At 42.0% G+C, this 17,752-nt stretch overlaps 1 protein-coding gene across 1 annotated transcript in view; it reads left to right on the forward strand.

Annotated features, from left to right (window-relative positions):
- Window positions 1–8,478: 8,478 nt before the first annotated feature.
- arid2 (AT-rich interactive domain 2) overlaps window positions 8,479–17,752 on the forward strand; it is a 37,187-nt gene continuing 27,913 nt past the window's right edge. The window contains exons 1-4 of the mRNA XM_069700158.1: window positions 8,479–8,678; window positions 10,509–10,694; window positions 10,818–10,911; window positions 11,964–12,061. Of these exons, the coding sequence (XP_069556259.1) occupies window positions 10,603–10,694; window positions 10,818–10,911; window positions 11,964–12,061 (284 nt within the window). The 5' untranslated portion in view covers window positions 8,479–8,678; window positions 10,509–10,602. The remainder of the gene's footprint in view (window positions 8,679–10,508; window positions 10,695–10,817; window positions 10,912–11,963; window positions 12,062–17,752) is intronic.

Here is a 17,752-nt window from a genome sequence, read left to right on the forward strand (position 1 = left end):
TTCAGATTCTCTCTCTTCAAAAAAGTGAAATATCTCCTTTTGGCATAAAGGCAGGAGTGATATCATACAGAAACCCTTAAGTAATTATTATGGTCAAATTTGTAGTTATGCACAGTGCTTGATTGTATACACTTATCCATAATCCATTGCTGGACTCATGTACCATATTTCATGCTCTTCTTGGGGTTTTGGAAAGCTTGGGCCGCCTTAAACTACTCAAAAAACAGCTTCTCGACTCTTTATAACCGTTTTTGTCAGAATTACATACAAAGCAGATTCTGAACCGACATGTTTCAGAAAATCACTACAGAAAATAACACATTACCTCAGTTACAGCACAGGCTCTAACAAGGAGTCAGACCTCTCTGGGGTCTGATTGAGCCAAAACATACAAAGGTATGTTCATATCATGTCACTTTCTTTGTCTATTCCATTGCCTGTGTATGACTTGAAAATGAAAATAAACATATATTTATGGTATTTACCCATGCATGGCCCATATAACATGCATTTTGTCCGTTTTGAGACCATCATCAAATGCGTAAGGAATCTGTGGAAAACTCGGGGAGACACTAATCCAATTATTTATATATTTTATTTTTAAAGTTCTTAAAATGTCAAAAGGAACCCCCCCCCCACTCTCCACCCCCCCAAATAAATAAATAATAATAATTGAACAGATTTTGTTTTGTTTTTTTGAACAAATTTTTCAATTATTGTAATCATTTTTGAACAGGTATCAACAGGATCTATGGGACCCAAAACATGGAGGAAGTGAAGTTAACAAAACACATCATGTAGATTTGTTCAACGAAGTGTCATCCAACTGAGAAAAAAAGACCAAAGCAAGTAAGAATCAACAAAGTTCTTTGAAAAAAAAAAAAAAAAAAAGGTGAGTCATAAGTTACTGTGGACATCAGTGAAAGATAAAATGAAAATCTTTTCATTTGAATCTGTATTAGCCCAGCTATCAAAAGGGCTCATTGTTGTCAAGAGTCGCTAATAATGGAGGGTTAAACCCCTGCCTGATAGAAATATAATCATGTTGACTGCTACAATGTCCGGATGTAAACACTCCCGACCCATCAGGTAAACAGGCTTAATATCTAACAATGAAGAGGATGAGTCCCTTTACATCCAACTATCTCTTCATGGGCTATTCAGGGCCGCCTGGTCTCGTGAGGGGGGAGGAGGACGGGTTTGTGTTGAGTTTCAGCCGCACCCTTGTCATTGGGGAGTGAAACCATGGCAGCCTCTTTACTACAAGCTTCTTTTTTTTTTTGTTATAAATACTTCAGGAAACAGCCATCTTCCAGCTGCCTCCCCAGTCAGACAGCTGACTCCTTTAAGCTCCCTGAAACTGGAGATTGTTCTGTTGTTCACTACAAAACACGCAGAGCAGCTTTTCAAATGATTCTGCTGTGTTTAGAAACAGAGGCATTGAGGATGATGGTGCGCCCGAGTTAAGTGAGCAGCTTTTGTTCTAAAAGTGCTGCATTCCACCTCTGTAACTTTGGTAACCAGAAAAAAAAACACCTGCTTATCAGTAGGTTAGATAAATGGTACTTTTTATGTTGGTCAAACATTTTGGTCCATACTGAAGTATTAAAAACAAATGGATGCATCGTTATGGATTTTTGTAGACATTCATAGTCCCATAAAATGAATTCTGACTTAATCAGCAAATTATCTGCATCCTCATCAGACTTTTCAGTCTGAGAAGGATGAATCTTAATGACCTTGAAGATCCCCTGACTTTTCCTCCAGCACCACCATTAGTAGGGCATTTGTGCTTCTTAGTAAACTGTTCCCAAACAGCTGTTGGATGGATGAAATTATTAATGGTAAATAATCTTCACTTATATAGCACTTTACCACCTCCTTCCCCACTCACTCACACCAAAGTTGCCATGCAAGGTGCTCACCTGCTATCACGAGCAACTTGGGGTTCAGTGTCTTGCCCAGGGACACTTTTGTATGTGGACAGAAGGACGTGGGGATCGAACCACCAACCCTATGATTAATAGGCAGCCCACTCAAACATGTGAGCCACAGCTGCCCCGTTAGCAGGTCAATAGTTTTAATTTAAATGACATTTTATCAGCCTCAGCTGTTGGCTACCATGTGGTTAGTGCTGATTAACAAATATTGGCGACTATGGTAAACATCACTCCATCAAGTGCTGCTGCTCCTACAGGCTCACAGACCTGGTAGCATGGCCATTGATTATTTTTAAACTACCAAATGTGAACAGATTCTTGTTCAAAAACAAAATCAGAGAGGCAGATGACCAAAAGTTAACAATGCAAAGTGTTAATTTACACAGCTTCTCTGTTGTTATGGAGCAATGCACCTCTACAGATGTGTTTGTCAGCCTTTGAACAGGCCAATTCACTTCTGTTCCTAAACAATAAGACAGCAGCTGTCTACTGTCCATCAGGTTTCATATCAAAAACACATTGCCAAAGCATTACCAAGGAATTTATTTCATCTCAAATTAGACACTCTTATATCTATTGATTAATTTGGATGTCAAAAAGAATGTGGTGATTGAGTTATGTGGTTGTTTTTCTTATGAGACGTCACTGTATTGGAATAGTTTTTTTCGTGTTTTAGTGTGGATTTTTTTGTGTATATTATGTATGTTGCATTTTAATGTTGAGGGTTTGTGCAGCTGCTACTTTGGTCACGTCTCTCTGGGATTTTTAAACTCAATGGGAATCTTCCTGGGAATATGAAATAAATAAAATACATTTTGTTTATTTTCTATCTATTGTTTGTAAAACATCACCCAAATTTGAATTCTGGTCATCACTTGATGTTTCACAGGACATTTTTCATGATGTACTTTTCACTGCATGCCCCAAATATCGGCTTTTAAGTAGTGCCAGTCTTCACAGCGGAGCCAAGAGGTACAAACCTCCGTCTAAGGTACGAACTCATGCTTAAAGCATTGTTGTAACACTACTTGGTGGTAATTGACAAATGAGACACTCTTTGCTTTTACTTTGTCTCCAACTTGGTTTGTAAGGACTCTGGGCTGTTCCTGGGTTTCACTGGGATGTTTTCTAGTTTAATGTTATTTTGATGAGGCATTCGTTTCTGCATTAGTGTTGCTCTTGTCTTCTTCTGTTCTTCATGGTGGACATTTCTGCTGAATCAGATCTTCTTCTACAAACAGAGCCACAGAATCAGTTAGTTCCTGTGAAGCAGGGAAGAGCTGCAGAGACACAGACATATTTTATCTAGAAGCTGTTTAGAAGTTTCACAGGATTAAAAGCACAGGTTTGATTCATAATACTAACAACAGAAGCATTTCATTAAGGTGTGCCAGCTACAAGGCTGGAAATGAGTCATCATTAATGTCATTATTTACACCTGTATGTTACTAAGTCTAAATAAAAAAAAGTCCCATTGGATTTTGGGTATGCAATGAACATGAAGACGCCGCCGACTTTGCTAAAAGACCACAAGCAATAGTTCATACTTGTATAAACAAGCTTCAACACAGAAAACTCCTGAAAAGTAAAAAATCCACTATATGGAGTCTTTATAACAGAGAGGTCAGAGCGTGAAAACACAGCTGAGTTGTTTTCAATGTTACTAGCTACAGCTACCCTGCAGGAGGACACTGTGGCCAACTTCCATATCTTATACTATGGTAATTATATGCTTTACATACGCAGTGCCTTTATAGGGGAACAAAATGACAAAGAGAACTATATCTAAAGTGCATTGATAAGGAATAAATTGTAGGACTAAATATGTTGTAAATTTGATAGTTAAATTTCAATGAACAAACTAAAAAAAAATTACTATTTGAGTAAGAAAATACACTGAACAAATCACAGCATTGTTTCACTTATTTTCACATTTATTTAAAGAAAACTCACTACATTTTGAGAGCAGTCATTTTCCTGTTATTGCAAATATTATATCACATTTTGTACATACAGTATAGATATTAAATATGCTTGAGTTTTGAGTGTGTTTTTGACACGATCAACCCACAGTGTAATACAGTACACAGGTGAGTTTAATTAACCTATAAAATAGATAGTCTTGAAACAGATGCAGAAATATCCCAGAAACAGGTGGACACCTTGCTACATCTTTGTGATTGACAGGAACTTTCCAAACTAACAGTTTAATGTGCATTTTTGGTGCAGATCATGTATCATCTCCTGTACAAACCTTAAAATAGGTAAGTTTGTTCATCAACTGCTATAAAAGTACTGTGAGGATACTTTACTGTGGTGGACAACAGGGACACTAGTTTAGATAACTGGTCTGTTGGCAGTGTCACCTCCTGAGTCAGCAGGACAAACAGCTGTTTTCACTCATGATAGATCCACTCTGGTCAGGTGTCACGGTAACTATGACTACTGGTTATAACTAAAGTAGATAGAAGAGCAAATAGGAGAGCTTTTATAATGACAAATACAAATATAACACCTCAGTGTATTTGGTAGTGAATATTTTTATAGGATTGAAACCTCTCGTGAGCAGAGAATACATCTTTAATACAACTTCACTCTGAACTAACCATGAAACACAGGCGCCACCTGGTGATGACAATGGACAAACACACAGTTTGTGTTCTTTATGAGCCAAACCTATCGAGGAAATCTCAGACATGATTAAAATGTGCCTTTGAGTGATTCAAGACATTTATTTTTAGAAACAAAGATATTTACAGGCTTTATGAATCACAAAATGAGGGCATTTCAATTTGGAATAGAAAACGAATGGTGGATCTGTCTGTGTCCAAATTAATGCAATGTGGAGTTTGGGCAGACTTAGTGACGACTTCCACAAAATTCAACACAATAGGAAGCCTCATCTTTTATTCTTCACTGCAACAGGAGACGATACTGCTGATGATATAGATTTTTCTCTGAGGAGGACTAGTTGTCCTCCAACCTTCTTTAGATTTAATAGAAAGACACTGCTGTAACTGTCCACCAGAGAGGAGGGCATATAGAAATGTGAAGATCACCACAACACAGTCAGGACAGGCTGTCAGCTTATTGATTATCATATTATCATATTGGTTCCAGGTCCAACAGGATTTGTTGCAAAACTGTGACATTTAATCAGCATTGAACACGGATGCCATGATTTCAAATATATGTCACAGTGTGTTTGTCTGGTCAGGCCTATATATCATTCAACAACATGTAGTAGTGCCGTTCTCTTTTTTTTTTACAATTTTATAAAGTAATCAAAGAACAATATTTCGGTGCATAAATGCATTTAGGTGCATAGACAAAATCAGTTAACTGACCAACTGTGGCGCTCAAGCAGAAGCAAACAGCGTATCTGTGCAAATATAAAGCGCCTTATTAACTGATATAAAACTCTGAATTTGAGGTTGAAACACTAAATCAAACGCCAACAAAGATGTGAACACTGAATTAGTTTAAAATGCTTCCACTTGACACATAAAATATCCATACTGTGTACCTACAATCATTCACAATCAATCAGTTTCTGTAGGCTAAATGTCAGTGCATCAGACACACACACACACACACACACACACACACACACACACACACACACACACACACACACACACACACACACACACACACATAGCTGAAATGTATGTGATGTGTTATTGAACTGATGACATGGGGGCAGTACAACATGGTGTGAAATGTGGTCATGTATTTTCCACCGCATACCAAAGGGTCGGAAAATGTTACTTTTTCAGTTTGGGATTAATGAAAGGGCACCAAATAATGATTACCATGACTATAGATTAATTTGTCAATTGTTTTCTTGATTAATCATTTACCTGTTGACTTTTTAAAATAACAGAAAATGGTGAGAAATGTTGACTAGTATTTTCCAAAGCCAAAGATGCAGTGTAAAATGTCTTGTTTTGTACCGAAACAACCAAAAAATATTCCGTTTATTATCACGGAGGACGAAAGGAACAAGAAAATATTCATATTTAAACATCTGGAATCAGATAACTTCAAAATGTTTTCATTATAAAAATGTCAAAACAATCTTGATTATCAAAGTAGTCTGTGATTTATTTTCTGTCCATCAACCAATCAATTTATTGACTAATTGATGCAGCTCTAATCAAGAAACATAAATGCATTGTCATTAATCAGGTTATGCAGTGTTGGCTTATTCAGCATGACTGGTAGTCCTATTAGAAGCTTCATAGGTCTCCTGTAGAAGTAGTGAAATCTTTATGAAGACGCGACCTCATGTTTCTTTCTTTACTACAACTTATATTCATGTATGTAGACATGAAGGGTTTGATGTGTGTCATTGAGTTTTGTGGTATTATGACTGATTCATTGTTTGTGTTTTATGCTGTTTTGCATGTATTTTCTTACTGAGTTGTGTGTATCTATAAAAGGCCAATCTTGGGACAGACAATACAAACCGGTGGTGATGGCACCGACTGTCTATAGATGTTCCTAAAAATAAACATTACATAAACGGATTCAATGTGCAGCATGCATTTTTTTAAATTTAATATTTAAAACAATCTCATGAAAAAGTGTCCAACAGACATTCAACGTTTTCAACGACAGGACTAAGTGTATACTGCATATCTTCCATCTGTATTAGGATCACTCACTGCCACCCACTGCTCCCTCCCTTAATCTCCCAGCATGCATCTCGCTCCAACTGTGACAAAATCCAGTTTAAAATCTCTCAACTGATCCCTTCAAGTACAATATGTTCCTAAGCAAATGAGGTGGATCCATACCGTCATTTGGCCGTGATGCCTGGCTGCCAGAAGATGGAGCCCTTTTCCACAAGATAAGCCAAACCAAACCGCCCACGGTTATCTCAGAGCAGTGAACCTCAGGCGTGGTGGAGGCCTCAGGGAGCAAGCAGGGAGGTGTAAGGACGTTACATGCGGTTTCTGCATCCCACTGGGACCTTTTGTCTGGGTGCTTGGAGGCAGCTTGGGCTTACTGGCCCCATTTGCACCATATGCCATTAGAGGCCTGATTGTCACATCGCATGAGGACCTCTGTAGTGATGGCATGATTGTGGAGCTTTCAAGTGCACATTCACAGTCACCGCTCACCATTCATCACTTCTTCAATGCAGTGTAAACGGATGAAGGACAGGAGTTGAATTTACCTTTTCTTAACAGACTGTCACCGTATATTTCCCTCAAGTGTACCAGTGTGACATTCATTCATAATATGAATTAATAAAGGCCAAGTTGATTTCATACATGAGTGTTTTGTGATAAATGCATGAATTGATGCCTCTGAAAATGACACTTAAATTATATTTAGTGTCCGTTATGATAATCTGATGGAGGTTATTGGCACACCTTTCCAATCTACACTAAAATTATTGATTTTAGGGGCTTCTTTTGAACTACTTATGGTTTTTAAAGCTCTTTATGAATGGCCAGACTGCCGTGAGCCGAGGCTTTCATTACCAATGAGTCTCATATAGTTGTGTTGATGTTGTTGTTTTTAAAAAGCACAATACTTTTGTTTTTTTCAGCAGTTTGGCTGTCACAGAAAATTTAAAAATAACTCAAAACAGATAATTTAATCCTCAGACTATGTCAGGGTTTAAAACAAATACATATAATGTTTTATTGTGCAATAAGTATCAATAGACAAAAGGTAACGAGCATAAGATAAGACAATATAAATGTAATGAATCTGCAAAGTGTATCACAGCAGACTTCAAATGTGCTCCACTTCAACAATTGTTTATTATATGTGTATCATTGCTGCATTAAATACTTGAAATGTGCATAAATCTTTATCCCCAATTACATTTTTATGCAAAACTGAGCTTGACTTGCTTAGAGATCATTTAATACCACCCAGATGCACTCTTCTGCCCCGTGTGCATCATGAAGACCGTTTTCTGGTCGAGCCAACATGAATTTCAATAAGTTCACTTTATAACATGAAATGCAATTGAAGTCGTACTAATAACCCATTTTAGTCCGTGGTGAATTATCCACAGCGGAGTGATCACATCGATATGAAGGTCTGACTTGCACTAACAACGCGGTGATCAATCACACACACGGTCCTGACTCTTGGTCCTTCACAACTTTTATTGTGTTATTGTTGTATTTAAGAACATTTTCGTGAACCGACTGCTCGTCAAACAGGTCGAGTTCACCGACAGCACGTTCACACAGCTGCTGCGATGGGTTCAGCGAGCAGATAGTCGATATTATAGTAATAATAATAATAATAATAATAATAATGGACACTTTATGATAACACTGACGGTTCATAGCGACCAACACACCGCGGCTAGCCTTGTTAGCTCCACCCGGCGTGTCCTAAACGACTCGAGCAGCTTTCTGAATTAGTTTAGAAAAGTCTCGACGCTGTTCGCCGGCTTTTGTTGCATAAAAATAAAACACGAGGTCTGTTAATATATATATATATATATATATATATTTTTTTTTTTCGTGGTCTCCATGAGAGCCGAGGCTAACGACGGTTAGCATTGTTAGCACGGTTAGCGGTAACAATGAGGGACAACGACGCGCCGAAGAGCCGCAAAACGTGCGAACAGCTGGCGGAGAGAGACGGAGGTTCTCCCGGTGCACACCGGCGGACATCCCCCCGGGACACGGAGCAGTAAAAAAAACAAAACACATCTTCCGTCAGCGGGACACACGAGCAAGTAATTGGATTAACAACAAGGTTCGTGGTCTTTTTTTTTTTTTTTTTTGTGCTAAGCTAACAAGCTACCGCGCGACCGAGCCGTCCGCCCGGAACCGGGTCGGAGGGTCCGACCGGGCGGGCAGGTGGACTCCGGTGCGCCGCGGTTTGTTTGCAAAAAAAAAACAGCGCTAATTTAGATATAAAAAAAAACAAAAAAAATAAAAAAAAAACAACCCCCCACACGTAGAGGACGCGCACTTTTCCCGCTGTCTAATGTCAATTCCTCAAAATGGGGTCTGCTAACGTACGTCTCCGCCATTTTGTGACAGATTCCTCTCGGAGCAGAGGGGTACGTGTAATGGTTGAATGTAACCCCATCAGAGACGTCCGCCCGGCGGGCCACGGGGAGAGCACAGGGACCGGGAGTAACACTCACACGTCCCGGGAGGTGAAGTCGTTTTGAAGTGGTCAAGCAAGGGATAGTAGCGAGCTTACCACCGCGTTTTGCAAGTTTCCAGCAACAGATTGCGCCACGAAAAATAAAATAAAATCACCAAGCACTGCGATGGCCAAACAATTTAGTTTGGAGACACTATAAATAAAAAAATAAAATAAAAAAAGAGTCATCACAAGCGTGTTATGAAATTATGCACCAGGATTTTAAATCATAAAATGATTCTGTAGCGTATTTACGGACTGTGATATCTAATAATGTATGAACATTTAAATTGAATCAGTTTCAGTCACATTTTCTATTAAGATTTCCCACCTGAGCTGTATTAACTGTTCCGTATGACTTTAAATCAAAGATGTCAAAATAATGTAGGTAATATCACAAATGGAGTTTTTTTTAAAATAAATATATTACTATCTTAAGGCACAATGCACGAAAGATTATGCAACAATAACAGTAAACTTTATAATGCATTATGTCAAAATGTGTAAATTAGCCTTCGGTAATTGATTGTGCAAAAGCACATAAAACGTATTTACAAACATATTGATAGAAGTGCTGATTTGTTTTTTGTTTTAGTGAAAGTTTTTTTCAATAGGAAGTGAACATTTTGTCCCTTCCCTTTATTTAATTGTGGATTTAAAATAAAATAATAAAAAAAAAACACATCAAAAGACTATTAGATTTAATGCACTGTTAGTTTTAAAGCTGCTGCATTACTTATAGTCACAAGTAGTAAACTCACTATGAAAATATTTGACCGCTGCTTGCTTGAGGAAAGAGACTCCTTTTGAAGCCAGTAGTAGTAAATATACTTAGGCTTCACATCATCTTGAAATTATTTTTTTTTTACCATTAAATGTCCTTGCCCTCCATTACACGCCTGGTTGGGATAATAAGGCAGCTATGTTAATTAGTGTTATCCCCTCCCCCCACGGGACATTTCCAAGTACCTCCTGACCCGTTTTCCAAACACAGAGAAGAATTGTCAGACGGTCCCTAAAAAAGAAAACAGTCTATTGTTCCAGCAGTCGCTCTGCTCTGGCCGCTGCAGTGTCGCCGGTGGCCGCAGGGGGCGCTGCGCGCATGGCAAGCCGGGCTCCGCGGCCTTCACATCTTTTTGTCTGAGAGCTCGATCCCTCTGCCGCTCTACAGTGTGCGCGATAGCCTCCGAGCTGCGTCCGTAACACACTGTCAAACCACTCCAAACGAATCCAACCGCGACCAAAACCATTCATTCTACACCTTCTGCCACGGCGTTTCTATTCTGCCGGTAAATCGGTCGTATTTGTGACTGTTCGTGGGAACTTAGTCCGGGCTCGAATCGGGCTCGCTTTCTGTGTGCATCAGTCTTTATTAGCGAGCTGCCGCTCTTCTTTGCTATCAGCTATTTCTTTAACTTTTTAAACACTCAGCTCGGCGAATGACTGAGCGCCGGCGGAGTATGGGATCCTTGGTGTCTTAAGAAGCGACTGAAGTGGGCTTTAACCGTTTTTGCATGCAAAAACAATGGCAAATTCGACGGGGAAAAATCTACTAGATCAGCGAAGGAAAGGGCAGGCTTTCCTGGACGAGCTGCGGCAATTTCACCAGAGCAGAGGGTGAGATTGGGGCGTCTTTATTCCCAAGAAATATAACTTTAAATCTTCATTGCATGTGCCTGCGAGTTAACCAGAAGTGTTTTTTAAACGTGTGTGTGTTTATTTCCTGCGTTATCCCGACAGATCGCCGTTCAAGAAGATTCCTATCGTGGGTGGGAAAGAGCTGGATCTCAGTGCTCTGTACATCAGAGTTGTCTCTTTAGGTGGATTTGCGAAGGTGAGTGGCGACTAAAAGTGGTTTTATCTCCCCGCACGCCGCCGCCGTGTGTGCGGACTCCTCGGCGGACCGCTCCACAAACTCCGTGCGGGGAACCGGGGAGGAGGGGGGGAGGTTGGGGGGGAAACAAGTGTTAAAAAAATAAAAAAAAAAAAAAAAAAAAAAGAAAAGAAGAAGAAGCCCCTCCGGAGCGGCTCGGTTGTTTGGCCTTGTGCTAGTTCTCCGTGTCTCTGTGTAATGTGGAGGCTGGTGTTGTTGTGCGGTTTGAATTCAGTCCACAGCGCAGCTGGAGCGACTCGAAATTAGCGGGCACGTTTAACATCGATTATCGGCACGGAGCCCGGCCTCGGGGAAACAACCGCTTCGGACGCAGCGCGTCGCCCTCTCTCTCTCCCCGGCTTCTTCTCCCCCCCCACACACACACACACCCCTCCACCCCTCGGTAGTGTTTTTTCCACCCAAAGGGGGGGAAGCTTGAATTTTCTTTCTCGCCATAGCCATCTTTCTTCGGCTTCATGGCTGAACACAAAAAAAAAAAACCGTAGGCCTCACAGGCCCGCGTAGTGAAGGCGGCGAACGCGACCCGAAAAGCGGCTCCGACACCCGACGGGTCGCCCCCTCCGTGTGCCGATGGAGGCGGTCGGTCGGAGTTTGGCTTCGTTGCATTTGAACGACAAAATAAGGAAAAGCCCAGCTAGCTCGTTAGCTGTCGTGCTAACTAGCCTCGACAGTAACGATAGTGTCCCAGAGGCGGTCGGACTCACTGTTGTGTCCAATGTAAATATATGCTGTTAATAAACAAAACCGAGCTTCATGAAACACGTTTCTACTCGAAGATGAATCCGACAAATCAGCATTTCCAGATCTTTTTATTTTTTTATATATTTTTTTTTTAGTTAGTGAGTTAGGGGAAAGTTATTGATTAATGATAGTGGTGTTGCCTCATTGGGGAAACCTGTGGCAGACCAGATGGTTGTAGTGAAACCGCTCTTTTATATATGTGTGTGTGTGTGTGTTTTCTCTCCTAATGATCTCATCTCCCCCTCTTTCAGGTCTCTGACAAAAACCAGTGGATTGAACTTGGGGAAGAGTTTAACTTTCCGAGGAGTTGTTCCAACGCTGCATTCGCTTTAAAACAGTACTACCTTCGGTGAGTAGCCCGGCCATGCAGCTCTCAGGTGGCATGTGGGAAGTGTTTACAAATGAAAGATGCAGTCAGCAGGATCCGGCCTCCCCGCTAGGAAGCTGCACTCCTACAAAAACTGTGACAGGCAAATCAGGGTTTATATTTATATTTGTGTATGGCGGGGTCTGTATGCACACGCTCACTTCTTCAGTATTACACGCCTCTGATCTGTGTTTTCCAAAAAAAGAAAAAGTTTGGCTGAAATGTGTGCTCAAGTCTGGATGGTAGTTTTTTGTTGTTGTTTTTTTTGTTTTTTTGAGATGATGATTTTGTGTGTGTTGCCCTGAAACCACACATTACCAACGGTTACTACTTCCTGAAAGCGGTGCAGCTGGAGGGTACTTGGTTGTGATGCAGCTCTGAGCAGATCTGGGCTCCCGAGTCTGAACACAGTCAGCTGCCGGTGATGGGAGGCTGGTGTAGATGCTGCTCTCCCAAACAGCTGGTATTTGTGGTTTTGGTGTTGCTCCTTTTTTATTCCCCCCACCACCACCACCACCAACTCGTGCAACGATTGTTCCCATCACTAGCACCTGCCTACGAAGGGCTTGCACCTGGGTGGCAGAGAAACGCTTGTCGTCTCCGGTGGATGTTTTACATGCGCCATGCTACTCGGAGGCGAGTTATGTGTGCATTGTCAACAAGTGGGATTTTGGCGCAAGCTGCAGCACGTTGTGACTAAGGCTTAATTTGATGACTTACTGTGCAAAGCTGAGGAGACTTGCGCCTCCTCAAACGATCGCAGATAAGCATCCGTGTTGGCTGCACGCTAGCAACAACCTCAGGTACACGAAGCCTCGCAGAAGTCAGCCGGGGTCTTTTTTCGAGCGCCACTGTGGCCACCGAATAGTATTAACCTGCTACATATCTCGTGTAAATGACAGAATACTTTCATAAAGCACGTTTTCTAAAGCCCTGAGCTTATAATTCGGTCTGCTTGGAGGCTCAGATGGCTGACAAGACAGCAGTTGAGGTCTACCGGTTCCTCCAGTGGAAGCAGCTCCAGTGCGAAGGTGTTGGGTTTCTGTGATGTGATTTATGCGGGTACTTATCCTCACAGGCTCGCTCAAACACGAGCAATAAGAAATCTGGGTTTGTCTTTTGTCTGGTCGGCTTAGTTTTGAGTGTGGCTGAAACACTTGTCCGGTAGTGTTCAAGAGGACAACAAACGTATGTTCATTCAGGTTTAATTTTCCCTCCAAGTATCACGTGCTGCTGAGGAAAGCTGCTGTAATTATTTCCTGTAAAATATTTTAGGTAGAAAGCCCAAGTTGTGCAACCAAAAAGAGCGACGCGCTGAATAATACTCTTGTGTCACGTCGTCTTTGGAGCTGCTTTATAAAGTTTATCTAATGCGGTTTGGTGGATGTCAGAGGCAGCGAGCAGCTCGACTGATAACGGAGAAACGATCCTCGCCTGCTCTGGTTGCCGACGGAGAAATGAGTTGTTTCTCTGGTTGTGACCGGGTGGGGGGGGGGGTTGGAGATCATAGCCGGGGAGCACTCGGAGGTGGGTGGACAGTAATCCCGATCGCCCGGTTGATTATCTGTAACCTCTCAACGGTCTTGGTGTTCTTAAAGCTGTTTGCATGTGTAAGGCTTTCTTGTGATGGTACAGGCAACGAAAATAATCAAGAAATGTTTATTAATATTGTAAGTCGGTTCAGTGTTTAGCATCCGTGACGTCCAACAAGTCCAATTTTAAGTTAAAATGCATCTTCCTTATGCTTATTTTTTTTTCCCCCTGAGTGATTTCACATGATAGCAGGTAGGAGTAAACGGTCACACTCGTGTCTGTCTGTTGACCAAGTTCACCATCGTAATGCGCCTCTCCCTGGTCAGCACTTCCCACTCAGAGCAGAGTAATAAGCAGCGCCGGAGTTCAGTGCCAGCTCCCGCTGCCGTCTATTTGATATCTGAATGCCGCTCCGTAATAAGTGCACGTCGCTCGCCAGAAACATTTTTCCAGCTCATTTTCAACTTGTTGAAGCCGCTGCTTTGACATCAGTGCTGCCAATGGGCGCTGATTTCATTTCAACTTCAGGGGCAGAAGGATTCACACTGTGGATCAAAGCGGCAGCATCAAATCACACTGACACACTAAAGGCACAGCTGAAACGCGGCTCTGTTTTCAGTTGGCTTCATTAGCAAGACTGAAGCAAACAGATGGACATTTAAATGAGAGGCGGTTCAGGTGTGAGGTTTAAAACATTATTGATCAGACAGACGTGCAGCGAGCTGATGTCCGACCAAACTGCTGATATAAAAGGTTAGTTGTTAGCCGAGGCTTCAACAGACCGAGAAAGACATTTTAAAGAGTTTTCCTCCATTGCAACAGACGTAATACTTAAGAGCACCCGAAGTCTGTGAAGCTATGTGCATAACGTGCACCTGTTTCCTGAGTCGTCTCCTCTTTGCACTGCCATAATTTGACATATTTATGCTCTACAAGTGTAAACGCTGTGCTCACTTTCAGTGGATTGGGTTAAAGTTACTTGGAGGCTGCCTCCAGGTTTCCTGTGGCCACGCTGATTTGGATGATTCTCGGTCAATACAATTTCACTTCTCCACGGTTTCCTCTGGCCTCAGTACTTTCACATGGTTTGGAAGAGTTCAACTCTTATGGGGCAACAGACCTGGATTTTATTTTTCTTCTCCAGTAAAGCGGCGTCCAGTCGGTCCAGGTGCACGCTGTGATCTGAGAGTGAGTGAATGAAAGGTGTTTTGAAATGAGGCTGCCGGTGTTGCTTCTTAATCGTCGCCTGCTTTTCCAAACTGCACCGTGTTGCACCCAGAAGCCAGGTCAGGTGACGGATACCCCGGTTCAACCTTTGTTCGCCCTCGCTGCTGCGTCCCCATCGGGAGGAAATCGGGAGTCACCGACATCGAGGAACGCGCACTTGTGTGTGTGTGTGTGTGTGTGTGTGTGTGTGTGTGTGTGTGTGTGTGTGTGTGTGTGTGTGTGTGTGTGTGTGTGTGTGTGTGTGTGTGTGTGTGTGTGTGTGTGTGTGTGTGTGTGTGTGTGTGTGTGTGTGTGTGTGTGTGTGTGTGTGTGTGTGTGTGTGTGTGTGTGTGTGTGTGTGTGTGTTGTGTGTGTGTGTGTGTGTGTGTGTGTGTGTGTGTGTGTGTGTGTGTGTGTGTGTGTGTGTTCAGCTCCCGTGTTCAGCTCATCGGCCAATCACATGGCTGGAAAGGTGTACAAGAATACGTTTATCCTGATTCGTCCTCGTTCCAAAGTTGTGTTTTTTGGTGCGTTTGGAAACCTTCGTCGCGTCAGGCAGCATTTGTTGGGAGGAATACAAGGATCCAGGTGTCACTTTTGAAGCTGGGTTTGATGAGTAGGCGAGGCAGTGATCTATTGAAGGTCTTCTCATTCATCAGTGTTCACTTATAATAGTATAGTACAGATGGGATTTCACCTTTTGACCCTCGCTACACTATGAACAAGTTGGGCTTTTAACTCTGCTTCCAAGGACAGTTTTACAGTGATTCTACAACAACAAACAAGCCTTTGACTTCACCGCTTTCTGCTGAATCAACCACCATCGAGTAATCTGTCGTCAGGGTTCAGCCCGACGCTTCTTGTGCAGGGAAATGATTATACCGCACTTTGTTTGCAGCGCAGCGAAAGCAGGTGCAATCGGATTCACGGGTTTACTCCTTTCAGTCGCAATTTGTAATTTAAACCCCGTCTGAACACCTGGCCGTTCAGCCGTGTTTCTCAAACGCTCTGGGCGTGTGACCCCATGTTTTCGGGTCCCAACATTTCTCACGGCCCAAGCAATTAGCCAGTGTTGCAGCCATGTGAGCATGACATCATTTTTGTTTCAAGCCATGAAAGGAGTTGCAAGTGGATTATGATTAATGGACTTATTGAGCGCTCTTCTTTGGAGAAAAATGAACATGTGTATGTCTGTCTTTGGAGATCTCGAAGTCCGCGTGTCAAACGACGCCTCGTGTTTTTAGCTGAAAACGCTGAGAAACTCCAGAGTGAATGTCCTGTGTGGACGCCTCACGGGGAACCCACTGAATCTGCCGTCTATTTATGTTCTTGAACTTCTAACGGGTGTGTGGTTAATGTCGATTACAACGTCAGGTCTTGGTTTCTACTTGGAGGTGTGACATCTCAGTTTCTGGAGGGAAAAAAGAACCACAGAAAACACCATTGAGCTCCTGCCTAGCCCTCCACCACCACACACACATTTCACTCGCTTGTTGTTTTTGTTTTTTTGCTACTCCTAAGGTGTTAATTTTCACACCTTTTTATGAGATTATTCCTTGTGCCGTGGTGGCTGCTGGTGCTGCTCTGCTTCCTGTCTATGCCAATAGATTCTCCTGCTCGGCTGAAACATCTGGATGTAGCGGCCTTTGATCTGGCTCGCATTCGTTGTGTTTTTATTCCCCTGCCTTCATCCGAGCTGCTGCTCAGATGACGACCAGTCAGAGAGAGAAAATGCAGATTACTGCCTGCTTCTGCCCTCTTATACGGAAGAATAAGAGACGGTTAACAAAATAAGAGCAGTGGAGCAAACTTGCTATCACAGATAACATCTGAAGGCTCTTGAGACTTTGTGTTTTTGGTCTGTCTGTAATTTGACCTGCCCTCCAGCAGTGTTGGCCACCACTGATAGCCTAATCTCCTTCTTTCAGTTTCCTCGCTAACAAGCAGATGGGCAGATCTGCCTTGTGTTTGACAGCAGAGTGAGAATCTGGTTTCAGCACTTTATGAAATACATGATATAGTTCAAATGTTTGCTCTGGGTGTTATGTAGGCTGCAGCTCTTCAGTAGATGTAGAACTGCTAAGTGCGTTTTACACATAGCTGGAGTTTGTTCTCTGTTTCATCTGTAATGTGAAGCAGTGTTTCAGTCAGAAGCAGTCAAGCAGTAAACTCTGCAAAGAGTATGTCTGTAACATTTTGATGTAGGAAGAAACCCGTGAGGAGATTGTATACACACCAGGCAGGAAATTATAGTGAGCTCTCGCACCAGCACAGTTTATAAGCCTACACATGTCGTTTTCTTCACACCGTCCTTTGTCATTTAACAATAGTTTGAAAAACTCAGTGGATTGCAGTGACCTGGTTAAAAAAAAAAAAAAAGAAGATATATATGTATATATATCTTTTTTTTTTTAAGGCTTTGGCAGAATTAACTATTTTCTTTCATTCACAAATGCGGGAAAATGATATCATCATTAAAACACATTTTTAGCACAATAATAAGTAAAAGACTGGAACCAAGGCTGTCATGGTTACAGGTTATAACACAGAGTCAGATGTTTGTACGAATGTTTACTGGTCAGTTTTATTATAGGTGTCAGACTACCGGCTGGCTGGAGTTGCTCAAGTAAATGTATTGATATAGCACATTTAAACACAGCGCAAGTGGTGCACAACTTCAGATAGAATTCAAATTAAAGAAAAAGAGAACTAATATCAATACATATGAGGAGGTATGTATGATCAAGAAAAGAAAAGAAAAAGGACCTAATCTGGAAATGCCAGCGAGAATAAATCTGTTTTCAATCGCCCTTTCAACACGGGGAGTGAAGATGACTTGATCTGGAGGGAGAGACCGGTCTTAAGTCGTGGAGCTGCGACTGAGAAAGTCCGTCCAGCTTTGAGAGCTCGTCTGGATCTTTGGACCATTAAGAG

This window comes from Brachyistius frenatus, unplaced genomic scaffold (assembly GCF_029030835.1).
Source record: "Brachyistius frenatus isolate BFR_SWC_R1_liver_20210118 unplaced genomic scaffold, ASM2903083v1 Contig_32, whole genome shotgun sequence".
Classification (NCBI taxonomy): Eukaryota; Metazoa; Chordata; class Actinopteri; family Embiotocidae; genus Brachyistius; species Brachyistius frenatus.